The following is a 26,566-nucleotide window of genomic DNA, read 5'->3' as shown; positions in this document are numbered from 1 at the left end:
AAAAGCATTTAGAGTAGAATAAGCATCCATTTCGGACTATGGGGGTCATTACGAGTTTGGAGGCAGCCATGGTGCTATTAGCACCATGGCTGCCTCCAAAGTCGTGTCCGGCTTCCCTGAATGGGGACTTGCCGGGTCATTCCAACCTTGGAGGACCCGGTAAGTCCCCATTCAAAAAACCATTCCCCATTCCCATTCGAGCCCCCATAGGGCTCAATGGGAATGGGGAGGGAGCTAATAACGGGCCAGCAAATAGCGGGCCCGTTATTAGCTCCCTGGTCCCTTAGCGGCTCCCGCTAAGGACGGCTGGTTTTACCAGCCGGCCTTAGTGGGACCCGCTAAGGAACCTCGGAATGCAGCGGTAAGGGGTTAACGGCACCGGCATCCTTACCAGTGCTGTTAACCCCTTACCGTTGCACTCATAATGAGGCCCTGTGTATGTTGCTTTTCACAAGTTGCAGTTATAGCATGTTTTTTTCTGCCGATGTCTCTGTTGCGATCATCACAAGATATTCCATCTCGGTGTCCTCGGTCACTTGACAAAATCCTTGTGCCTAAATGCTTGTGCACAGTGTAGAAATGTTTGAATATAGCACATGAAGTGGCCCTTGATTTCATTGTGCCACAATTAATGCTTTGTTGTAATGTGTCTATCTTGCCTATCTCTGTGGCATGCTGTTCAGGATGTTTGCTTGCATGTATGAGGTAACAAGTGCCCAGAGTACGGGATGCCGTGTGAGTGTGCTGCTTTCCCTGTGCTAATCTATTCTTGTATGAAATGTATATCACATTACAGTGATATCGTAACCATATGTTTTGTAGTGTACTTAGGAAGAATGCTATGTGATGCCACTTCCTGTTTTGTCAAGTGGTAAAAGGTTGTGTTCCATTGTTTCCCGAGATGTTACTTCTGGGTGAGGTCAAATGATATCACTTCCTGTGATGTTATCAGAGGTCAAGGTATGTGTGATGTCACTACCGCTATCCCAGGCATTTTGGTGAAATAACATCCTTGGGCAACGGTACTGTGGAATTCCTGAGCAGCTTGGGATCTAGTGTGATGCAGCATGTGCAGGCACTAAGCAAGGGCTGCACTATGATGTGTCTTGGGAAGTCACAGAGCAATTAGTAAGTATAGGGTCTACACCGCTAAACAGCAACACAGAAGGGGAATGCAAAAAGCCTGCTACACACCTGTAAGACGAGCAGGTCTTTTTCTTTTCTTCAAATAAAGGCTGTCTGTAGAACAGGTTGCTGCTTCTTCTTCTTTAGTACTGGTAGCCTCTGTCGCTTCCTCGTCTTTAATGATGAAAGGGATTCCTTCCTCATCTTTAATGATCACAGGAATTATCACAATCTCCTCTTCCAGGTAGTCCGGAGTGATGTTGTCCTCCCCTTCAATAAACAAAGGAACTACAAGTGTAACTTACAATAAACCTCCAACTGTATACACATGTACATGTATTGCCTTAAAACACTTGCTAAAGGGATACTGCAAACTCAATGATTCTGTAAATATGCAACATAATTCTTATTATCTAAATCTAACCAGGGCACAACTTTTTTTCAATGAAATCCCACCAGGATGTCTAAAGTCAGTGTGTTCAGGCTACAACAAGGTTATGCTTTAAAACTCTGCCAAAGGATACATTTATATCCCAAGCTCATTACTGCAGATTGGTAGCTTTGGTTGTGTCCTAGTGTACAAACTACCCCGAAACCATGGTCTCATTGTTCAACCTTCCAAAAGCTGTTGCATAAACAGTTGGCCTCCTCAATTTCAAACTATGGTCCACATTTAAAATAATGGCAAGGGTCCCTCACTGACCAGTTCACTATGCAAACTCAGCAGCCTGCCTAAAATAATTGAGCTGAGGAGAGAATGTAATGCTAAAATCAGCAACATAAACGTTAATTTGGCTTAGTTTTAAAACATAATAATTTGTATATGCCTAATGTAAGCTTAACATTCTAAAGGCATACGATTTGCACATAATGAACAGCTTACCTTTTCATAAAAGTAGTCTACTATTGATAAATAAACAGACTATTTAAGAACCAACAAAGTTTGTATAGGTCCAATACCTACTGTCCAGGAGAATGTATTCAGTAGAGTTTGTGAATGAGTGAGTGGGCAGTTGCGTATAGCATTCAGTGTAAACTGAATAAACCCCGTGAACCTCCTTGGGCTCAAATGGCATGGCAGGCAAGAGTACTAAAGATGGATTGCTGGCCTGTCAGCTATGGAACATGGGCAAAGAAGCCACAATACATGCAAGCTGGCCATCATAAAGCACAAAACCTTGTTCACACTTAATAAATCACTGTAGCTTTTTGAAATGTTGGAGAAACTGTTATGATTGGCTTGTCTGTGGTGTGCTAGGGTGTGTGTGTGCCTGTGCATGTGTGTTACAGTAACGGAGGGAGATGTGTTGTATAGTGCCTGTCTGAGTCTGCTGATGTAGTGATGTGGCTTGTGATGTCATGTGGAATGTTGATGTGTGAGTGAGAGAATGCTTATGGTGAGTGTTCTATCTAGAGACAGTTGGGTCCCTCCCTGCCTGGGTGATGGGAGCCAGTGTTTGTCTATCCTTATGTCTTATGTCCTGTGTAACTGCAACTTAAGAACTGGCAATAAACTTAACAGAAGTAACATGAATGAGCGTGGAACATTACTTTACTACACAAACAACAAAAGCACCCCAAAAATAGATGTGCAAGTGGATGCTCCTGCTTCAAAGACAGTTTTTCCCGCTTGGGTAGTGCAATTCAGTTGCTGTTCAATTATTCAAATTTAAAAGCTATCACGGCGGCAGATATACTGGACATCATTCGAGGGAATTTTCCTGGGGCTTATGTCTTTGGCACCATAACATCCTTTCCTAATGGCCCCCTGAGTGAGCCAGTGGCTCTGGATGTTATTAAGCAGGCCTGGGTTATGCCCTTGCTGAGGATGAGGAAACCATCTTTGGACCCAACTGTATGCGTTAACTAAGGCCTATTACTAGTGTTGCTTTTCTACTGATTTGTTTTAATAAAGTTGCTACTAAGCAACTGTAATTTTCAGTCGTTATGAAATGTAGAGTTAAGCAGGAGCCAGGCTGTACTCAGCACTACATGAAAGGGGAATCTGTATTATGTATATAGCCTAGGGCTAAGCAAGAGAGAGAAAAAGGCACCCGCCATGCCGCTGATCACATCCTGTCTGGCAGAATCACGTTCCAGTGCAGAGGAGCCAGAAGAGAGAATGATCAGAAGTGGGATTGGGCACAGGGTGCACAAGGAGCATTAAGAAGAAACAGTGATAGAGACATTCTTGGAGAATAGAAAGATATAAGGTAAGAAAGATAAGAAGGGGGCCCATTGTGAAGAGACTTAAAGACCAGGCAGAGGAAAATGAACAACAGATGTGAATGGGAAGGAAGCCAGCAAAGAGATAAGAGGGCAGTAGAAAAAGAATCACAAGGAGATAGAGAAAAGGGCTTAGGTGAGTAGCAGGAAGACTAAAAAGAAGGAAAGAACAGTAGAAAGGATGCAAGAATATTAGAGGGGATACCAAAAGCTTTGTAGCCTTGAAAGAAAGAAAAGGTCTAGCTTTACGAATATTGAATAGGTGACATCTACAAGAGAGAGGAAATATGAGAGGTGAAAGAGGGGGCAGAGTCAAAGTAAACTCCAAGGTTGTATGTAAACAGCGAAATAGGAAGAGTGGAAGAAGGAAAGGAAATAAATGCAGGGGGAAGAGGAATAGTGGATACAGGAAAGAAAAGGACCTTAGTTTTAGAGGAGGTAGTGAGCCATTCAAGATTGTATGGCCAATAAGCATGAAGTAAGAATAGCATGGATAGTAGAAGAAAAAGAGGAAATGAATAGGAAGAGATGGGTATCAGCAGCATAGAAATTATGTGGCAGTACAAATGAGACAATGATGGAGACAAGAGGGCAGGTATACAGAGAGAAGAGGACCTAAAACAGAGCCTTGGGGAACTCTGTGTTTATGAGGAAAAGACATTCCCAGCCAAAGAGACAGAATATGCACGAGTAGAAAGTTAGGATTGAAATCATTGAATAACTGAACCAGTAAACCCAAGTGAGGAGAGAGAAAGGAAAGAAAAAGAGAGTGGTCACCAGTGTCAAACGTTGCCGACAAGTCCAAGAGGATTAACACAGAAGAGTGTGTAGCATAACGGGCTGAGAGGAGTGAGTCGCAAACAGAAAGCAAAGCAGTCTGAGTAAAATGAGAAGAATGGAAGCCAGATTGAAAACGCGGAACAAGAGAATTAGAAGAGAGATGTGTGAATATACTATGCACTTCAAAAGCTTGGAGAGATAGGGGAAAGGAGAATTAGGTTGAAAGTTGGAAGGAAGAGAAGGGTCCAGCTAAGGTTTTTTAAGGATAGAGAGAATTGTAGCGTGTTTAAAGGATGAAGGAAAGTAGAGGACTTAAGAGAGACATTAAAAAAGGAAGTAAGGAAGGGAAGAAGAAGAGTACCCTCTTGACTGACTGTAAGAATAAGAGAGGAGGAAAGAGGATCAGAAGGAGCTGAGGTGGGGTGAGCCTTAGACAATATTGAGGTATTGTTCACATCAGAGAGGGGAAGAAAAGAAGACAGACTAGCAGAAGAAGAGGGAACAGGAGAAGGAAACAGATCAGAGGGGGAAGGGGTAATGGCAGAGCACAGATTGACAAACCTAGAAGAAAAGCCAGGTCAGCAGCGAACATAGCAGAGGTAAACGTCAGGATCAGGAGATGAAGGGGAGAGAATACGAGACAAAGTTTGAAAGAGCCGACAAGGATGGGAAGAGTAGTACTTTTGGTTGGCATAAAAAAAGGGCTGCATCGAAACTAGAGTGAAAAGAGGGCCGAGTAATAGAATCAGAGGGAGCATGGAATTTTTCGCCACCGGCATTCAGCGCGGCGGATGGTAGGCTACAAGGAACAGAGCTGCGGCATCATCCAAGGTTGCAGTGATTTATGAGTTGGAGTAACAGTAGAAGCAAGGTGAAGAGATTCAAGAGTCCTAACTATGGAAGAGGATAGGTAAGAACCAGCAGTGTCAACAGAGAGGGAAGCAAAAGCTGATATGGAAGGGAGGAAGGAAGTACAAGTAGAGATCCACGAAGAAGCATTAAAGGTGCAGAGATCGCAACAAAGAAAAGTACGAACAAAGGGAGAGAAGGAAGGAAGAAATGGAGAAGGAATAATAGAAAAAGATAGAAGATTTGATCTGAGGAATGCATAGGAAGAGCAGAAACAGAAGTAGTAGAAAGCATGGAAAAAAAGATTGGATCTAAGTAGGTTCCAGAAATGTGGGGAGGGGTAGGAATTAGAGAAAGATGGAGAGAGTCGAAAAGATAAACATTCCACAAATCACTGAGCATACTCAGGCACACAGGACACAACGAGCCCAGGCACCCAACCAGTGAAACAAAATCTTTCCTGAATCATAAAGCACATACAGATGTCCCAAGGACAAAGATTATACCTAATTTTAATGCAATGACATCTGCGCACAGTATGAAATAAAAGCATTTAATAATATGGCGGCCAAGTGCCAGAAACACTTGAAACCATCTCAACAGGAGAATACTCAAACACAAATGCAGTGTTCCGTGTACCACCAGAATGAAGACAAACGGTGTGTGAGCAGGTATGTTTATTATTCAGAAGAGCAAACAGAAGAGCAAACAACATCTGCCCCGCTTCACTCCACTACCAAACATCTCCCTCTAGTGTTCTCCAGTGTTCTCATGCGCTAGTTCTATGTCTCAAGGTTGGCACAAGGACAGCCACACGAGGAAATACACCACTCCCTTCCTTATGATTACATTCATTAAACAAGATACAAACTAAGAACAATTTAAATTGTACCTTATAAATGTTGGTTGGAACAAACCAATGTGAACAGATCATAAAATGAACAGAACATAAAATAAACATTTCACTGCTAAACAGAAAATATAGTAATGGGTGTCCACCTAACATGTAAGTGCAAATGGGCAGCAACTGCAGCAGTCCTACTCCTCTCCATTGACACTCACCCCTCTGTATCTGACAGCAATTTTAGACTTGTAGTCCCCTTAACTTCACTCTTTGTACTATCATAACCTGTTCTTGGCTTTGTGGAGGTCCTTCACTGACTTCATTCACTGTGGAAACAGCAGTGTATATGAAGGTTGCAGCGCACCTGGGATTGCCTTCAATCAGTTCAGAGTTCTCACCACTCTATTAACGCTACAATGCGCTTTTCACTCCACATTCCACACCCTTCCATACATTTTTTGTACAGACCCTTGCAGAACTTGCTCAACTCTCAAAGGAGATGAGTACTTGGACTCCCCTATAGGAACAAAGCCTCGCAATTATACCTGATCCAATTCTGTTCTTAAACTTAGGCTGGCGCACATCAGGCAATCGCCCCAAAATGCATACACATTTTCTCTTGTGTCTCGTGTGATGGTAGTGCGATGTTCAACTCCACACATGTCCAAAATGCTTTCATTTCCTTGGACACAAATTGCACCCCATTGTCAGATATAATGATTTGTGGCAACCCTTCTCTCCTAAACAATTCTTTTAATACCCCTATCACTGAATGAGTTGTGACCTCTTCCACAAACCAAACCTCAGGCCACTTAAAAAAAGAATCAATTACTACAAGGCATATTTACGGTCAGGTGAAATATTACTATAAGGACCCACAATGTCAATAGCCAAGGTGTGCCAGGGTCCCTTTGGTACTGCTAGTGGTGTTATGAGGACTTTCTTGGTGACAGATGTTTTATCCGTTTCTGCACATGCTTCACATTCTCTTACATATATTTCCACTTCCAAGTATATAGCTGGCCACCAATAAATCTCATTAACAGTCCTCTTTGTGACAGTAATGCCAAGATGCCCTTGATGTGCCACTTGGAGCACTTTTGCCCTTATAACATTGTCCGCTCTGTATACAAACTTCCAACATAGTGGCAACATATCTTGCACTCTGTGTTAAGGAATTAGAGAATCCTCTAAAACAGCGCTCCCCGCAAGGACTGTCTGAAGTGTTGCACTGCCCAAACACAAGCTAGCGCTTCTCTCAGTCTGACAGAGTAGTTAATTTCTACTGCCTTAATCGCTCGGGATTGCGAACGCCACTATGACCTCTTTGCTATTCTTCATCTGCATAGCACCTCTCCCAAACTCTTTGTGTTCGCATCCACTTTCATTGATTCATTTGAGGTGTCAAATGGTTTAAACAATGGAGCCTTCCATATCAATTCCTTGGCAGATTCGAACGCTTGTCGTTGTTCCTTCAAAAGTGTACTTCTTTTTTGCTTACCCTATGTTATATTATGTTACTTGGCATTCATATAACGCTTTATATATCATTGGTATGATCTCAAAGCGCTGGTAGGTTGAATGCCCTCGGGAACCGCAGTTCAGGTCAGTAGAGAGAGATAGTGTCATAGGGTGCATGGGTGTACCAGTTATGTGTGCAGCTGATGTAATTGCCGGATGGAAGCTGCATCCTAGCGTTAGGTGTGGTGTAGAGGAAATCAGTTGGATTTGTTCAGTCTGGTGGGTGGACACCCAGACTGGATTCTGGCTGCGTTAGGCCTGAAAGGACGCTTATGTGAGCAACTAGGACGGAATGTCATGGGATAGCTGCATTTTATTAGGGTGATGAGGTATTCATGGGGTAGTGTTTGTATGTGAACAGCTAGGCAGAATTTATCAGGGGTATAGCTGTGTTCTAGTTGTGTGATGATGTTTAGTAGAGAGTAAGCGTAGTGATGTGATGTGATATGATGATTCATCATTAAACCGTCCGAGACCAGGCATGTGAACAGGGTGGCAGGGAAAACAGCGACATACAGATAATGGGGTGGGCTTACACCGACAGGTGGGGGGCATATGGATATACAGCAACAGCATGGGAACAGGAAGGCAGGATACACAGTGATATAAGGGCAAGGCGGGCACACACAATGACGAGAGGGTAGTACGTTGGCTTCCCTTTCACTTCCAACTTAAATTTAATTTCCTCTGTCTCGTCTTTAACTCTCTTCACGATCTTGCTCCCCCTTATCTCCCCTCTCTCCTTTCATTCTACATCGCTTCCCGCTCCCTTCGATCTGCAGATCTCTTCCTACTCACAGTTCACTGTTCCCCCTCCCCCACGTGCTTGCCATTTCCGCCCTCTTTCAGCTCCTGGCCCCCCTGCACTGAAACTCCCTACCTCTCTAACCGCTCCATCCCCACCTTTTCCTCCTTCCGTGCTTCCTTCAAATCTCTCCTTCTCCATTCCCCACCCTGACACCCGTATACCCTCCTCTCACTTCTCTCTCTCTTCCCTCACATCTCCCTCTACTCACCTCTCCGTACCCGGTCTTTTCCTCTTCCCCTTACCTCCCCCTCCTTGCATCTTCACCCTAATACCCACTCTGTCTCCCCACTCCTTTCCCTCCATCACCCCCTTCCTTCTCTTGTTTACCCTCACAGGTTAATTGCTCTACTCACTGTTTTGTTGGTTTTGTTCATTTCTTGTAAATTGCTTCTACTGTTATATCTTCGATGTATCTTGTTGTTATAATGTACAGCACTTTGGAGTAAAGCGCTATATAAACACAATAAATACAAATACAAATATCACGGGACAAGGGTGGCCGGGTACACAGCGACGCACGGACACACAGTGCAAGGGGGCTGGGCTTACATCGATAGGAGGTGGACATAGGACTATGTACCAACAGCATGGGAAACAAGAAAGCAAAGTACACAGAGACACTCTGTGTTGTTCACACAGAGAAATACGTGCCTGGTTGGCACACACGGGTACTTGATGGTAGGGTAGTTCTATCCTTTCCATCCATCCATTCCATCCATTCATCCAATTCCATCTGTTCCATCCATTCCTTCCATTCCCTCCATTCCATCCATCGATTCCATCCCTGCCATTCCATCCATCCACTCCCACTTTCCATCCATCCATCCATGCCATCCATCCCTCTATTCGATCCATCCGTTCCATCCATTCCATTCATCCATCGCATCCATTCCACCCATCCAAATTCCACTCACTTCATCCAGTTCCATCCATCCATTCCCTCAATCCGTGCATCAATCAATCCATTTCATCCCTTCATACCATCCATCTAATTCCATGCATTCCATCCATCAATTCCATCCATCTATTCTATCCTTCTATTCCATCTTTCTGCCCCATTCATTCCATCTATCTGTTCCATCCCTTCCATTTATCCACCACATCCATTCATCCAATTCCGTCCATCCATTCCATCAATCCGTCCGTCTGTCCGTCCGTCCGTCCGTCCGTCCATCCATCCACTTCATCCCTTCATACCATCCATCTATTCCATTCTTTCTATCCATCCATCCATTCCATTTGTTACACTCATTCCATTCATTTAATCTATTACCACCATTCTATCTATCCCATCCATTCTATCTATCCATTCCATCAATTCCATCCATTCAATCACATCCATTCCATCCATCCATTGCATCAGTCCATTCTATCCAATCCCTCTACCCGTTCCAGCTGTTCCATCCATTGCATCCATCCATTCCATCTGTCCCATCCATACATCCCAATATTCCATCCGTATCATCAGTCCATTCATCCACTAACACATTCCATCCATCCATCCATCCATCCATCCATCCATCCATCCATCCATCCATCCATCCATCCATCCATCCATGCCATCCATCCCCTCCCTCTATTCGATCCATTCCATCCATTGATTCCGTTCTATTCATTCCATTAATCCATCACATCCATTCCATCCAAATTCCATCCACTTCATCCAGGTCCATCCATCCATTCCATCAATCCACCCATCCATCCAGTCTATCCACTCTATCCATACATTCCATCCATTTCACTCATTCATACCATCCATTTCATCTAAATTCCATCCATCTAATTCCATGCATTCTATCCATCCCATCTATCTATTCCATCTTTCTGTTCCATCCATTCCATCTATCCGTTCCATCCATTCCATTTATCCACCACATCCATTCCATCCAATTACATCCATCCATTCCATCAATCCGTCCATCCATTCATGCATTCAATTGCATCCATTCCATTCATTGCATCAGTCCATTCTATCCAATCACTCTACCCGTTCCAGCCGTTCCATCCATTCCAGCCCATCCATGCATTCCAACATTCCATCAGTATCGTCAGTCCGTACAATCTATTCTGTCAATCCGTTCCATCCATTCATCCATCCGTCTCATCCATCGCATCTGTTCCATCCATCCATTCCATCAATTTCATCGATCCCATCCATCCCATCAATCCATTCCATCCATCCATCTGTTCCAACAATTCCATCCACTCCCTTCCATTCTATCCATCCATTCCGTCTATCCATTCCATCCATCTCATCCATCCATTCCATTGCATCAATCCATTCTATCAGTCCATTCCATCCATTATGTCCATCCATTCCATTCCATCCATCCATTCCACTCCATCCATCCTACCACTCCATCCAATCCATTCCATCCAATCCATTCCATCCATTCCATTCATCCCATCCCATCTGTTCCAGCCATCCATTCCACTCATTCCATCCAATCAATCCATTCCATCCATCCATTTCATACATCCGTTTCAGCCATCCATTCCTCCGTCCATTCATTCCATCCATATGATCAGTCTCATCCATCCATTCATTCCATCTATCCATTCCATCCATCCATTCCATCCTCCCGTTTCGTCTGTTCCATCAGTTCCAGTCATTTACAACTGTTACAACTGTTCAATCCCTTCCATCCGTCTTTCCCATTTCAACCATTACATCCATCCACTGTAACGCTCACCTGGTTCCCACGGAGGCGCGGCGTCGAAGGCGCAGAACTCCGAAGATGGATAGGAAGGGCCCCTCTATTCTGGCTTCCCTGGCTCGTTGGATACCCTCCTGTGCGTGAAAAGGGAGTATTACCAACTGTGGAACAATGCTCAAGCCTCCCACTCCCTTCCAACCCTCCACGATACCTCCTCCATGATTCCCCGTGAAGCCTCACCTTAGGGTTTGGAAGGATGAGCTCTCCATCCTGCTTCTGATGCAGGGGCGCGTTGAAACCCAGTTACCTCACTGGATTGAGGATTGATGGGAGTTCAGGTAAGCTTGACTGTTCAGGTAAGGCGCTGTAAAAGTTCTGTTCAAAAGTTCAAGCTTAATAATAATGTTCGTTGTCTAATTGCAGCAAGCGCTAATGCTTATGTCTTTTTCCCCTTAGGGGCCGGGGTTCGGAGTGCCGGAGATATGGCGCCGACCCGAAGTGAAACAGTTCTGGATGAGCGCTCAGGTAATGTCTTTGCATTCGCTCATTCAATGTCTTTGTCTTTTTTCCCCATAGGGGCCGGGGTCCGGAGATGCCAGGAAGCGGCAGGACCCGAAATGCGGTGGGAATAATCCAACAGGTAAGACTTAAAAGGAAACTGAGCTTTCCTTATTCCTTTTCTCCCTCTCACCTTTGTTCTTGTCTTTTTTCCGCTAGGCGCCGGGGCGTAGCTGAATCCGGAAGATCGCTGCTGAAGCTGGAAGCGCCTTGCAAAGGTGAGTAAAATGCAGCGCTGCAGTGATCGAAACAAAATGCCTTTAAAATGATGTCTTCCTTTTCAGGGCCCTTGGAAAAATGACTCCGGGATGCAGATTTAGCAGGTAAGGGCTTTTCTTCTCCTATTCTCTTCCTTTCTCCCCTTGCAGGTGTTCCAGGGTGCTGGTAGGCGTGGCTGAAGTCAGGATGCAGGAGCTGACACGGTGAGCGTCCAGCTGCTAGGTGCAGAACAACGCGAAGCACGTGTGGCTGTTCGGGAGGGGTTTAAATAGCCTTGGAAGAAGTTCCTGGTATGTATCCTTCCACCAATCAGGTATGTATCCTTCCCCGACCACACCCGGGTGGTGAAGTAGTCCTACAGGTAAAGTAGTCCCATTCAGGCCTCAAGAGGGCCTGGATGAAGCAGCAAGGTCTGCATCAGGTAAGTGTGCACCCAAGCACTTAAACACATATCCTCTTCTATGAGCCTGGCGCCTAAGGCGCCAGGACTGGGGTCCGCTATGAGCCTGGCGCCTAAGGCGCCAGGACTGAGTCCAAAGGGCCCCGACTTGGGCCCGCTGAGACTTCCCTGGGGAAAATGATGTCTGCCTCTGGGGTTGCTGGGCCCGGCCTGGCTCCTTGGAGGTAGGCATCATGACAGTACCCCCCCTCAAGGCCCCTCCCAAGGTCTTTTCCTCCGGGGGTTTTGGTTTGTGCGGGAATCTTCGATGGAATCGTTGAATTAATCGTGGTGCGTGAACATAGTTACTGGGTTCCCAAGATCTTTCCTGAGGTCCATATCCTTTCCAATCAACAAGATAGAAGAGTTTCGACTTAACTATCTTGGAATCTAAAATGTCTTTCACTTCGAATTCTAATTCTCCATCAATTTGGACAGGGCTTAGGGGTTCAGACAGTCTGGTTCCAGGTTGTACTGGTTTTAGAAGAGATGCGTGAAAAACGGGATGAATCCGCATGTTGGATGGTAAATCGAGTTTAAAGGCCACTGGGTTGATAATAGCTTTGATGGGGAAAGGCCCAATGAATCTGGGATTAAATGTTCGCTGACCCTTGAGGGGTAGATGTTTAGTTGCTAGCCATACCTGATCTCCCACTTGGTAAGGAGGAGTTTTACTTCGGTGCAAATCAGCGTTTTCTTTATACTTTTTCTTGGCTTGCTGTAAGTGGGTTGTAGCTTCTTTGAAGGCTTGGGTTATTGTGGAATGTAGGTGATTTACTGCAGGCATCTCCAGGGTCAGAGGTGGATCTAGGTCAGAGGTCCGAGGATGGTGACCATACAGGGTATAAAAAGGAGTCTGTCCGGTTCCAGAATGCACTGAATTGTTGTATGCATATTCTGCAATCCAAAGGATGTCTTTCCAATTTAACTCGGATTGGTGTAACATGCACCGCAGATATTGCTCGAGAGTCTGATTGGTTCTCTCGGTTTGTCCGTCGGTCTGGGGGTGGTGGCTGGTGGATAACTGCACGTCTATTTGTGCTAGTTGGCAACATTTCTTCCAAAAGTGGGAGATAAATTGACTTCCACGGTCTGAGACTAATATGGAAGGGAAACCATGTAACCGCACTATATTTTCCATAAATTCCTTGGCCAAGGTGGAAGCTGACGGCAATCCTTTTAAAGGGATAAAATGGGCCATTTTGGAGAATAGATCCACTATTACGAGAATCGTGTTGTAACCACCACAAGGAGGCAGGTCAGTTATAAAGTCCATTGACAAGGTGTGCCAAGGTGCTGGTGGAATGTCCAAAGGTTGAAGTAGGCCGGCTGGCCTTTTCTTTTGACTCTTATTTTGGGCACAGATTCCGCAAGACAACACAAATGACTTTATGTCTTTTCTCCAAGAAGGCCACCAGAAGTGGCGTTTGATCTTTTCTTCTGTTTTCGCGATACCGGGGTGTCCTTCCATTAATGATTCATGATGACGGGTAATGACAAGTTCTTGCAATTCTTTACTTGGCAGAAATAACCGCTCTTGGAAGTAGGGTAAATCATCCTTAACGGTGTAGTGAGGACCCTTTTGACTCCATTCCAGTAAGGCAGAAGAGTCAAAAAGCTGTTTTACTTGAGCTTGGATGTCCTCAATGGTTTGCAATGAAGTCAAGCCCAGAATTCTTTGTTCCGGTATGATTGGCACAGGTTCTAAACTCGAATTGGGTTCTTCCATGCCTATCCGGGATAAGGCATCTGCCTTACCATTCTTGCAGCCAGGGCGATAGGTAATTACAAAATCAAATTCCGCAAAGAATAAAGCCCATCGGAGTTGTCGCGAAGATTGAGCTTTGGCCGTCTTTAAATACTGCAAATTTCTGTGGTCCGTAATTACGGTGATGGTGTGTCTTGCACCGAGAAGATAGTGACGCCAAGCCTTGAAAGCTGATTTAATAGCCAGTAGTTCTTTGTCGGTAATTGCGTAATTGAGTTCAGGTGGAGAGAATTTTCTGGACCAAAAGGCTACAGGGTGTAGTTGGTTAGTTTCTGGGTCTCTTTGCGACAGGACAGCTCCCATGGCCGAACTGGATGCATCGGTTTCCACGATGTAAGGGAGATCTGGGCGCGGGTGCTTCAATACAGGTGCAGAGGTGAATTTGGTTTTTAGGTCCTGAAAGGCTTGTTCAGCCTCAAGAGTCCATTCAAAGCGTTTATTTTTCTTTAGGAGAGCTGTGATGGGTTGAACAGTTCGAGAAAATTCCGGGATGAACCTTCGATAGAAATTGGCAAAGCCAAGCATGCTTTGCACTCCCTTCACAGAGCTAGGAGATGGCCATTTGAGAATGGCGTCCACTTTCCGCGAGTCCATTCGGATTCCTTGAGGTGTCAGGATGAATCCGAGAAACTCCACTTCTGTGGTATGAAAAATGCATTTTTCGAGCTTGGCAAATAATTTGTGCTGGCGCAATTTCTCAAGAACTGCCCTAACATGGTTTCTATGATCAGATCCTGAGGAGGAATACACCAGGATGTCGTCAATATAAACGATGACACAAACATCGATAAGTTCCCGAAGAACATCATTCATGAAGTACTGAAAGGCGGCAGGTGCGTTGCACAAACCGAAGGGCATTACTTTATATTCGAAGAGCCCAAATTTGGTGCGGAATGCAGTCTTCCACTCGTCACCCTCTTTTATACGTACCAGGTGGTAAGCTCCTCGGAGATCTAGCTTGGTGTACACACGAGCATCTTTTACTTGGTCGATAAGCTCAGGTATCAGGGGCAAAGGGTAACGATTCTTAGTCGTTATCTGATTTAGGGCGCGGTAGTCAATACAGGCCCTAAGGTCTCCTTCCTTTTTAGGTACGAAGAACAAAGCGGAAGAGACTGGTGACTTTGATGGGCGAATGAAGCCATTGGCCAGGTATTGATCCAAACACTGGCGCAAATGCAGGTTCTCAGGTTCAGTAAGAGCATAAATCCTACTACAAGGTAGTTGTGCATTGGGTATCAAGTCGATTTGGCAATCGTAAGATCGATGGGGAGGTAAGGTGTTAGCCTGCTCTTTCTGAAAAACGTCTTGGAATTCTTTGTATTCAGATGGTAGCTGTACAGGGGTGGAAGTTACAGAGGCTAGACCCATAGCTGGATTCCTTGGGTAACAGGTTGGTTCACAATCAGGAAAAGTTATTTTCTTTGCTCGCCAGTCTATTCTCGGATTATGTGTTTCTAACCAAGGGATACCAAGAAGTACTTGAAATTGTGGGGCCTTGATCACATCAAACACGATTGCTTCCCGATGTCCGTCCTGACCCACCAGAGTGATTCCAACTGTGGAATGCGTTACAGGCCCTGAGGCTATTTCGGTTCCATCAACTGTAGTAATTACATCTTGGGTTACTTTCGGGCGGAGAGGAAGCTTAATCCTGGAAGCCAATTCACGGTCTATGTAATTTCCAATAGCTCCACTGTCTATGTATGCTTTTATAGCATGCAACTGCTGAGGCTGTTTTGGATTCACAAGCACCATTGGCATGACAAAATGCGAGGTCAAAGAGTTTGTTTTCAAGCTCGGCAAGCGGACCCCTACGCTTGTCGGGCTAGGTCGTTTCCCGAACCATGTGTCAATAACTCGTTATCAGTGGCTCCAACCACCTTCTTGGGTGGTTTAACTGGACAACTTTGAAGAAAGTGACCGGAAGTTCCGCAATACAGACAAAGTTGCATTTGTCGCCTTCTCTCTTGTTCCTTCTGCGTTAATGGTCCTTTAACACTGCCAATTTGCATAGGTTCGGAAACGTCAGTACTCTTGGAGTTAACGTGGGTCTTGATAGGTACTCTGGTTTCATACTTGAGCCGATCTGTTTTTCTATTTTGAAGTCTGTGATCAAGTTGAACCACTAAGTCTATGTAGTCTGCGCAGGCCTGGGGTGGATCTACTATCTGAGCTATAACATCTTTAAGCTCTCCGCGCAGGCCTCGATGAAACAATGTGATCCTTTTATTTTCAGGCCATCCGGTTTCCACAACTAGTCTATTAAAGGTGGCGATATAGGACAAAAGATCCTGATTACCTTGTCGTAAGGATAGCAGTTCGTTGTCAAGGGCCTGTCCCTGCGAGTGTCGAGCGAACAATCTTTCCATGCTGGCCTGGAAGCCCTGGAAATCCCGGAGAATGGGATCATCCTGATTTACCAATGGAATAGACCAATCGGCAGCACAGCCACTGAGGTAAGATAGTACAAAGGCTACTTTGGTCTGGTCGTTGGGGAAGGCCCCGGGCCTGCATAAAAAGTGTAAACGGCATTGGTTCATAAAAACGGCATATTTCTTGGGATCCCCCGCAAAACGTTCCGGCGGGGCCAAAGGCATGTGTCCAGGTAGATTGATTTGTACCGGGTTATTCAAACCCATTGTTGTAGAAATATCTCCGGAAACAGGTAAAGGAGTGTGCTCTGCCTGGCCCTGCAATAACCTTTTGGCCAGATCATCAGTTCTTTCCTTGGATAGGATTAGTTCTCTTCTGAGAGCATTAGTCTCCTGGCGGGCTGAGTGCACTTCTGCCCGTAATTCCCCTAAAAGATGGGCCAGCTGATCTGTCTCGGAAGTCTCCATAGCGCCCAGGTGGGAAATTGTGGTAAGGCTTCGCGTTCTGTAACGCTCACCTGGTTCCCACGGAGGCGCGGCGTCGAAGGCGCAGAACTCCGAAGATGGATAGGAAGGGCCCCTCTATTCTGGCTTCCCTGGCTCGTTGGATACCCTCCTGTGCGTGAAAAAGGAGTATTACCAACTGTGGAACAATGCTCAAGCCTCCCACTCCCTTCCAACCCTCCACGATACCTCCTCCATGATTCCCCGTGAAGCCTCACCTTAGGGTTTGGAAGGATGAGCTCTCCATCCTGCTTCTGATGCAGGGGCGCGTTGAAACCCAGTTACTTCACTGGATTGAGGATTGATGGGAGTTCAGGTAAGCTTGACTGTTCAGGTAAGGCGCTGTAAAAGTTCTGTTCAAAAGTTCAAGCTTAATAATAATGTTTGTTGTCTAATTGCAGCAAGCGCTAATGCTTATGTCTTTTTCCCCTTAGGGGCCGGGCTTCGGAGTGCCGGAGATATGGCGCCGACCCGAAGTGAAACAGTTCTGGATGAGCGCTCAGGTAATGTCTTTGCATTCGCTCATTCAATGTCTTTGTCTTTTTTCCCCATAGGGGCCGGGGTCCGGAGATGCCAGGAAGCGGCAGGACCCGAAATGCAGTGGGAATAATCCAACAGGTAAGACTTAAAAGGAAACTGAGCTTTCCTTATTCCTTTTCTCCCTCTCACCTTTGTTCTTGTCTTTTTTCCGCTAGGCGCCGGGGCGTAGCTGAATCCGGAAGATCGCTGCTGAAGCTGGAAGCGCCTTGCAAAGGTGAGTAAAATGCAGCGCTGCAGTGATCGAAACAAAATGCCTTTAAAATGATGTCTTCCTTTTCTGGGCCGTTGGAGAAATGACTCCGGGATGCAGATTTAGCAGGTAAGGGCTTTTCTTCTCCTATTCTCTTCCTTTCTCCCCTTGCAGGTGTTCCAGGGTGCTGGCAGGCGTGGCTGAAGTCAGGATGCAGGAGCTGACACGGTGAGCGTCCAGCTGCTAGGTGCAGAACAACGCGAAGCACGTGTGGCTGTTCGGGTGGGGTTTAAATAGCCTTGGAAGAAGTTCCTGGTATGTATCCTTCCACCAATCAGGTATGTATCCTTCCCCGACCACACCCGGGTGGTGAAGTAGTCCTACAGGTAAAGTAGTCCCATTCAGGCCTCAAGAGGGCCTGGATGAAGCAGCAAGGTCTGCATCAGGTAAGTGTGCACCCAAGCACTTAAACACATATCCTATTCTATGAGCCTGGCGCCTAGGGCGCCAGGACTGGGGTTCGCTATGAGCCTGGCGCCTAAGGCGCCAGGACTGAGTCCAAAGGGCCCCGACTTGGGCCCGCTGAGACTTCCCTGGGGAAAATGATGTCTGCCTCTGGGGTTGCTGGGCCCGGCCTGGCTCCTTGGAGGTAGGCATCATGACATCCACTCCATCGATCCATTCCATTCATCCATTCTATCCATTCCATCAGTTCTATCCATTCCATTTACTTCTACATACATTCATCCCATCACCTCATCCGTTCCATCCAACACCATCATCCAATTCCATCCATCTATTATATCCTTCTATCCACTCATTTTATCATTCCATCCATCCTTTCCATTCTTCCCGTATGTTCCATACACCCATTCCATCCATTCCATCAGTCCCATCCATTCCATCAGACCGTCAATTCCACTTATTTCCCTTCCATCCATTCCATCTGTTCCATTGATTCTTCCATCCATCCATCCATCCATCCATCCATCCATCCATCCATCCATCGATTCCATCCAATGTCATCCAAGGGTACCCAAGGGCACACAGGGATGTCACAGGGATGTGTTACGGATTCAGGGCCTCGAAAGAGGTCCTTGTTCAGTGTTCAGGGATACGGTTGTCTATAGCCCAATCAGTGGGCGCATTCATTGAAGACAGGATGGGAGTCGCATCTATACAGTGATGTTGGCTTTATGGAAAGAGACATGTTTTTAGTAGTTTGTGGAATGTCATATAGTCTTGGGTGTGTCAAATGTGTGGAGGAAGTGAGTTCCACAGAGTCTGGGCCAATTCTGAGAAAGAGGATCCTCCAACACAGAGTTAGTGGTTGGGATCACCAGAAGGAGGCAGTGCTTGATCTAAGGGTGCGGGGTGGGCCGTAAGGTTTTAACTTATCTTGCAGGTATAGTGGGCCAGTCTTGTGCACTGCGTGATGGGTGATGCACAGGATCTTGAAAGTGGCCCTTCGTCCGACTGGGAGCCAGTGGATACTTCGGATAGCTGGAGAGGTGTGGTCTCTTGGACCCAGAGCGAGGAACAGTTTAGCAGCAGCATTTTGTGCCCTTTGGAGTTTATTAAGGTGATATGCCGGGCCCCCTAGGTATAGGGAGTTGCCATAGTCCAGTCTCGACATTACAATATCTACCCCAGGGTTTTGAGCGCATTATCAAATAATAAACTAAATAGACATAACAGCAGCAAGTCTGTTCGGGAAGGAGAGGTAGGGAAAAATGTGCCTGAGAAGTTTGAGATGGTAGTGACAACATTTAGACACGTTGTTGATCTGCCGGGAGAGGGTTAGGCCAGATTCCATAGTGCATCCTAGGTTTTTCACTGTGACGGAGGGGGTAGGGGGTTGGCCCATGGATGTTGGCCAAGGGAGTGGACGAGGTAGGAGCTCAGTTTTGCCGCACACCATTATTTTGGTTTTAGTGGGCTAATAATCATCCAATGGTCGATATCTAGGAGGCAGGCTGCAAGGTCAGGCTGGGGGTTGGAGTCTGATTTGTTGATTTTAAGGATGATTTGGGTATTGTCGTCATTGTTGTAGCACAAGATATTGTGCAGGCAGATGATTCAGGAAGGGTGGACATATAGAGGTTGAATAGGAGAAAAGATAGACATGTGCCTCGAGGTACTCCAGTGACAACCGAGCGAGCAGCTGAGACAAAAGGGGAGAGGGGGGTATTTGTTTCCTGTTTTTGAGGAAGGAGGCAATCCATTTGAGAGGAGACGGTCAAGGAGGGACAGTTTGGTGTTAAGGGAAGTCATCCTGTCATGAGCGGTGGTGTACAAGTGGAGGGAGAGAGAGTCGCAGAGCGATTGTGATGGGGCAGATTGGAGGAGATGCAAGCAGGTTTGAGAAATTCAAGTATGATTCTGTGGAGTTCTTTGCTGCGATTTCCACAGTTGAGAATCCGATTGTTGTAGTAGGCTTTTTTGGCTTTCCGGATTTGAGCTTTGTAGTAGCGATGATGCAAGGCGAAAGTGGATCTGCTGAGAGTGTTTTTTTCCTCTCACCGTTTGCGTTCCAGAGATTTATTTAGTTTTTTGGCATTCCTCAGTTCTGGAGTAAACCATTTGGCAGATGGTCCATTGTGTGAGGAAGAGGGCGCGAGGGGGTTAGGGGAATTAGGGATTAATTGAGCCATGAGTCAAAAGACTTGATGGTTAAGCATCTGTCGGGGGGGGGGGGTGTTGTAGGGGGTCTAAGAAGTAGGGCTTCGGCCACATCTCGAAGGATCCTTACTTTTTTCCAGCTTTTGCGGGGATGAGAGGTGGTCAGGTGCAGGCTAAGGGGAGGGGCAGGGGATTGGATGGAGAAAGGGATGAGAAAGTGATCGGACTAGATGAGTGGTAAGGGGGGGCTAGAAGGATCTGGTCATTTGAGCTGAAGATAGCGTGTAGAGTGTGCCCTTTAGAGTGGGTTGGACCGTTCATATGAAGGGAGAAATTGAGCGCATCAAGACTGTCGACCAGTGGGTGGGTCATGGGGTTGGTGTGAAAGTCCAAGCAGATATTGAAGTCTCCAAGGAGAGTCAGGGAGGGGTGATTTACATGAATGGTGGCTACTGAGTTACAGAAGTTGGTTGAGAAATGTCTTAGAAATGTCTTTCGTAACCGAGAGGTCTGTAAATGAGTAGGAAGCTGTGGGAAAAAGTCAGAGGTAGTGAGAATTTAACAAGAAGGGATTCGCAAGATGGAACGCATGTCTGAGATTAGACGGAGAAGTGAGATTTCAAGAGGACTGCCACACCGCCTCCTCTTGAGGGTCTGTTGAGCGGTATGAGTGAGTAGCCGGGGGGATGCCTCATGTGCAACAGGGGCAAAGTCGTTAGAGAACCAGGTTTCAGTGATAAAGACTAGGTAAGGTTTGTCAGAGGAGAGGAGGTTGAAGATGTTGTGTCTGTTTTTCGCTACACAGCGGGTATTAAAAAAGATGCACTTGACTTCGGAGTAGGGTGAGGTCATGGAGGTTATCGGGGTGTGATCAGGAGGCGCGAGGGGGGAAGTGGGCAGGGAGGGGGTGGGACATTCCAGGTCAATGAGGCAGGGAGAGGAGTGGTAGTGGGGAGGGAGGGTGCCAGCGGGTTCTGGGTGATGAGAGGTAGGGGCAAGTCGCTGGTGGCTGGGAAGAGTAGGCGGGCGGAGGAGGGTATGTGACAGTCGTGGAGGGGGACCAGGCTTGTTTTCTACTTATCAAGGGTTTCTGTGCAGTAGGGGTGTGAGAGAGGATGGGGGGGTCAGAGGGAGATGGCGATGTAGCTCCTGTTCTTGCGAAGGCAAGGCGCGCTGCTTTTTGAGAAGGGAAGGGCTATGGAGGGGGTGGTGTTGGCAGGTGTCAAGGGGGGGATAAGGAGGGGAAGGGGGATGTGGGCGAGAGGGTGGGCAGATCTGTGTTGGGTTAGGGGAGAGGGACGCTGAGGTATGGGGGTGAAAAGAAGGGAGGGATGTTTGCTGAAGGGTGAAAGGGAGGGGTGGACAAAGGTGAGGGTTTGAGCTTTTTGGAGCGCCAGCAGGCTTCTCTGGCATGGGAGTCCGATAGGGGGTGGGCATCATGACAAGGGGTATTAGGAGGTTCTCAATAGCGGTCGTAGGGAGAGTGGGGGTGTGGGGGGAGGGACGCCCCAGGTCAGCGAGGCAGGGAGGGTGGGGAGCGATGGGTTTGGGTGGGATGGGGGGTGGAATGTGCTTCTGAGGAGGGGCGTGGTTGGTGTGCCAGAGTGCGGCTCTGATTTTAGAGTTTGAAAGGGGGCGGGGTGTGTTGGCATGGTGTATTACAGAGTTATCAATAGCGGTCAGCGTGAGATTGGGGAGCAATGGGCTTGGGTGGGATGGGGGAATAGGCTTCTGAGGAGGGGGGTGGTTGGTGCAGCTCTGATTTTAGAGTTGGATGCGGGGAGGTGGTAGGAGATTGGGCGGGTGGCGATGTGCGGAAGAGAGGTGGATGGGGGTCTTACTACGGTTGTGCTCAGGGAAGGAATTTTGCGGGGGCTCGAGAAGGTGGGTGCTAGAGTACGGGTGGTAAGCCATGGGGGCAGAGTGAGGAAGGGAGGGAGGGAGCGGGGGGCTCTAGGGATCTGGACGGGTGTGAGAGGTGGATACTTGCGAGACGGGGTCTCCATCTGGCAGAGGGAGGCGAGGGATTGGTGACCTAGAGGTGGTATAGGGTCCTGGATGTACAGCGAGTGCCAAGGATTAGGGCGCAGTGGGCATGGAAGATGATTCGGAGGTCGGGATCCAGAGGGTGGAGGTCAAGAAGAGGAGGGGGAGTTTTTGAGAGGCAGAGTACAGCACAGTAATTATTGAGTGCACTATCTAGGTGTGACACAGTCTTAAGAGGTAGAATACAACACAGTCATCTTTGAGCGTACTATCTAGATGTGACACAGTGTTAAGAGGCAAAGTATACCACAGTAGTGTTTGAGCGCATTATCTAGATGTGATAGTCTTAAGAGGCAGAGTACAATACAGTAATCTTTGAGCGCACTATGTACATTTGAGATAGGCTAAGGGGGTGGAATGCAACACAATGGGGGTCATTACGAGGTTGGAGATAGCCATGGCGCTATTAGCGCTATGGCTGCCTCCAAAATCGTTCTGACTCCGGTCTGGTGGATGGAACAATTACCGGTCCATTCCGAGGTCGGCGGGACCGGTAATTCCCCATTCACCAGAGCCATTCCCCATTCCCATTTGAGCCCCCGTAGGGCTCAATGGGAAGGCGGCAATAACAGTACTGTATATTGCGGTACTGTTATTGACCTCTGTAAGCCTTTGCGGGTCCCGTCCTTAACGCCTGGTAAAACCAGGCGTTACGGAAGGACCCGCAAAGGGAACTCATAGTAGGGCGGTAAGGGATTACCGGCACCGGTGCCTTTACCGGTGCCGGTAATCCCTTATCGCCCACCTCGTAATGACCCCCAATATCTTTTGGGCACAACATCTAGATGTGACACAGTCTTAAGAGGCAGAGTACAACACAGTAATCTTTGAGCGCACTATCTAGATTTGAGATAGGCTAAAAGGGTGGAATGCAACACAATATCTCTTGGGCACAATATCTAGATGTGACACAGGGCCTCATTACACGGAAGGCGGTAATGGTTAACGGCCACCGTTAATGGTAACGGTGACCGTTAACCATTACCGCCTTACTACGAGGTCCCTTAGCGGGTTGGTGCTTTAACGCCTGCCTTTTGCAGGCATTAAAAACCAACCCGCTAAGGGACCTCGGAGCTAATTACGGCACCGCAAAATTGCGGTGCCGTAATTAGCGCCTTCCCCATTCCCATAGAGCCCTATGGGGCAGAAATGGGAATGAGGAAGGGCAATGGCGGAAGGGGGATTTACCGCCCCACCAACCTTGGAATGGGGCGGTAAATCCCCTTTCCGCCAAGGCGGTGCCGGTAATTTACCGGCATGGTCCAGGGTGCTAATAGCACCCTGGATCACCGCCTTCCGTGTAATGAGGCCCACAGTCTTAAGAGGCAGAGTACACCACAGTAATCTTTGAGCACAATATCTAGATTTGAGATAAGCTAAGGGGGTGGAATGCAACACATGGGCCTCATTACGAGTTGCCCGGTAAAAGCGGGTTCATTACCGGCATGCCGGAATGAGCCGGTCCGTGCTCGTATAAACCTGCTAAGAGCGGGTGATTACGAGTGCGCGAGCATGCGTGTTCCCCCATGCTGGTAGTGGCAATACCGCCATGCCGGTAAAGGGCCACCAACCCCCCTATACCGGCATTGCGGGGCCCGCCCATAGCATTACCGACTCATAACAACCCCTAAATACCGGCACGGTAATACCAGCATGGTATTAACGTGTTCGCAAAAAACAGACCCGGAAATTACGTCATTGCGCAGGAACGGGAAATGGGCCGGCGGCCATCTTTAAAAACACAATCCATTGCCATCCTCCACAACCACTAGTTCTTTCGTGTTGTTCTGTGGCAGAAAAGAAGCAGGATGTCCAGGGCTACCAAGAAGGCGACCCAAAGGAAGAGAAAACAGTGTTTTTCAGACGCTGAACTAAGCATGCTTGCTGACACCCTGGCCAAGCATGCAGACACGATCAGGAGCACTGACATGAAGCATGCGGCCCAGACCAAAAAAAAAAGAAGTCTGGCAGGAGGTCGCACAGAGGGTGTCGGCAGTGGGAACCACCCCAAGGAGTGTGCGTGACTGTAGGAAGCGGTGGGATGACCTCCGCCTCAGGGTGAGGAAGATCCTGGCGGAGAACAGGAGGGCCGCAATGGTGACAGGCAGGGGCCCACACTCCCCAGTGCAGTTGACGGCATGGGAGGAGACCGCCAGTACCTTCATTGACCCTGAATCCATCGAGGGATTTGGAGACCAGGAGGCGGGCGCCGCATCATCCATAGAAGAAGGTGAGTGACCCATCCCATCCATGTAGGCTAAACCATGATGTGGCACAAGTTATGTGGAAGTGAGACTAGGCAAGGCAATGCATGTCCCAGGCCCACATCAACATATCCAATCAAGAATGTGTGGCACACCCTGCAACACACTCATGCTGAGTGCCAATCCCAATGCCAGCACAAGTGCAACATGACCCAACCGTGCCCATGGAACTCACCACACAGACACCATACCAATGCCATGCCACCAGCCATGCATTCATTGCCCACATGCCCCCTCAGAACACCAAATGCCACACCCCAGAAATAATTTGATGCATGAATGTATGAACATATTACAGCGCAATACATCATAGCTGCCATGTGACACCATCACTGATGACCTGCATCTCTTCTATGCCCCAGGCACCGATGAGGAAGATGGAATGCAGGACAGGGGTGCAAGTTCATCCACTGCACGGCAAGGGACCAGGGCCAACGCCACCCCCCAGCCCAAGAAACTGCCCAGAGCAACAGGCAGTGTGCCAGACCGGGCAGTAACCCTGCAGGAGACACCTGCAGCCACAGTACAGCAGCAGCCACCCACAACAGTGGGAGGCGTTTACATTCCCGCTCCGCCAGCCACCGCGGACGTTGTGGATACAGAAGTGGAGAATGAGGGTGACATCATGTCCGGCACACCCACCCCAAGCCCCATTTCCAGCCTACCCCACCCTACAGAGGCCAAGAGCATGGACGATCCCTGCCTCCACGACTCGGACCTTGGAGACTTAGACATAGCCCTCTTTGAGGAGGACTGTGCCCTGGACGTGGGCCCCGCGCAGGTGCCATCCTCCACCCTGCCTACCACCACCCTGCCATTCACCACCCTGCCTACCACCACCCTGCCATCCACCACCCTGCCTACCACTACCCCGCCCACCAGTACTCCTGCAGCCAACGACTCCTTCGTGGCTTGCATGTCAAGGGTTGAGGCCCGACAGGAGTCGATGCTCGAACTCATGCAGCAACAAATATCCAACGGGAATGACTCCATGAGGGCCATTGCCACAGCCATTGCAGCCAACACTGCTGATGTTGAGGCATCGACACGTGCCATGAGGGAGTATATGGGGGTACTTACACAGGCCCTGCTTGCAAATCTACCTCAAACGCAGTGCCCACACCCTGGGGCAGGCATGGACTGATCATCAAAACCTCCACTGCCACAACCCCTTCTACCTCGGCCCAATCGAGCCCCATGCGGTTGACGCGGAGGAGTGCACGGCGCTTGACCATGGCACCTCCGGATCTCAAAATTGCAAAGAAATAAAGTGGGCAGACAATGGCATTTTGAAAATGTACGTTGGTGAAGGGACCAGTGTTTGTTGGACATATGGGGACATTTGGGGTTTGTAGGGTGGGTGAGGGAGTTTACTTGGGTATTTTTGGGGTTTATAGGGTGGGTGAGGGTGTTCACTGGGGGTTGTGAGGGGATTTTGTTCACATTATCACGTGTCTGGAAAATACACCCGTTGTGTGCAAGAAAATCATTGGCTGGACATACTTATTTTTGTGCATGTACATTTAATCTGTGATGGTGTACAGTGGGGCAATTCTAACAAAACAAGTGTGCATGTCTACATGCAGACAGTGTGTCACAGGCACATTACATTTATGGTCCCTGCGTTTCAAAAGTATTTGTCAATTAGTGCTTGGCGTACAGCATGGCCCTCCCGTGCATCACGTACTGGCAGCGGGGCTCCTTCGCCTCTGTCTCCATCCCTTTCATCCTCACCCGGCCCATGCATGTCAATGTCAGGTGACAGTGGTACATTCCTTCGGACGCACATGTTGTGCAGCATGACACAGGCCATGGTGATCTTCGCCACCTTCTCAGGCCTATATAGGAGTGCCCCACCAGACCTGCTTAGGCAGCGGAACCGCGCCTTCAACAGGCCAAAGGTCTGCTCAATCACAACACGGGTACGAGTGTGCACACGATTGTACTCCTCTTCATGGCAGTTCTGCGGGTTCCGCACAGGGGTAAGTAGCCACGGCCTCAAGGGATAACCTCCATCACCTGCAAGCAGATACAAATAGGTGTGTGTCACTCTGAACTGCCACCTTCGGGGAGCACAGTCATGGCAGCAGCTATTTGGTGTGGGCATGCACATGTCCCTGTACGTGTACAAAATAGTCACCTAGATGCAATGTATACTGTAATGAGGCGTGGTACACTGGATGGGGTTCAATAGATGATGCAAGGTGTAATCATGCATGCTCTGGCAGATG

General features: G+C 47.8%; 1 protein-coding gene across 5 annotated transcripts in view; it reads right to left on the bottom strand.

Moving 5' to 3' along the window:
- The window catches only part of LOC138582130 (oocyte zinc finger protein XlCOF6-like), a 371,424-nt gene that overhangs the window by 218,625 nt on the left and 126,233 nt on the right, over positions 1 to 26,566 (bottom strand). For all 5 annotated transcript variants that reach the window (XM_069653138.1, XM_069653139.1, XM_069653135.1 and 2 more), the window contains exon 3: positions 1,195 to 1,395. In XM_069653138.1, the coding sequence (XP_069509239.1) occupies positions 1,195 to 1,395 (201 nt within the window). The remainder of the gene's footprint in view (positions 1 to 1,194; positions 1,396 to 26,566) is intronic.

This window comes from Ambystoma mexicanum, chromosome 3q, assembly GCF_040938575.1.
Source record: "Ambystoma mexicanum isolate Mex_15411 chromosome 3q, UKY_AmexF1_1, whole genome shotgun sequence".
In the NCBI taxonomy this organism is placed as follows: domain Eukaryota; kingdom Metazoa; phylum Chordata; class Amphibia; order Caudata; family Ambystomatidae; genus Ambystoma; species Ambystoma mexicanum.
Note: the sequence above shows the minus strand (reverse complement) of the source record. Positions and strands in the feature narration are given on the sequence as shown.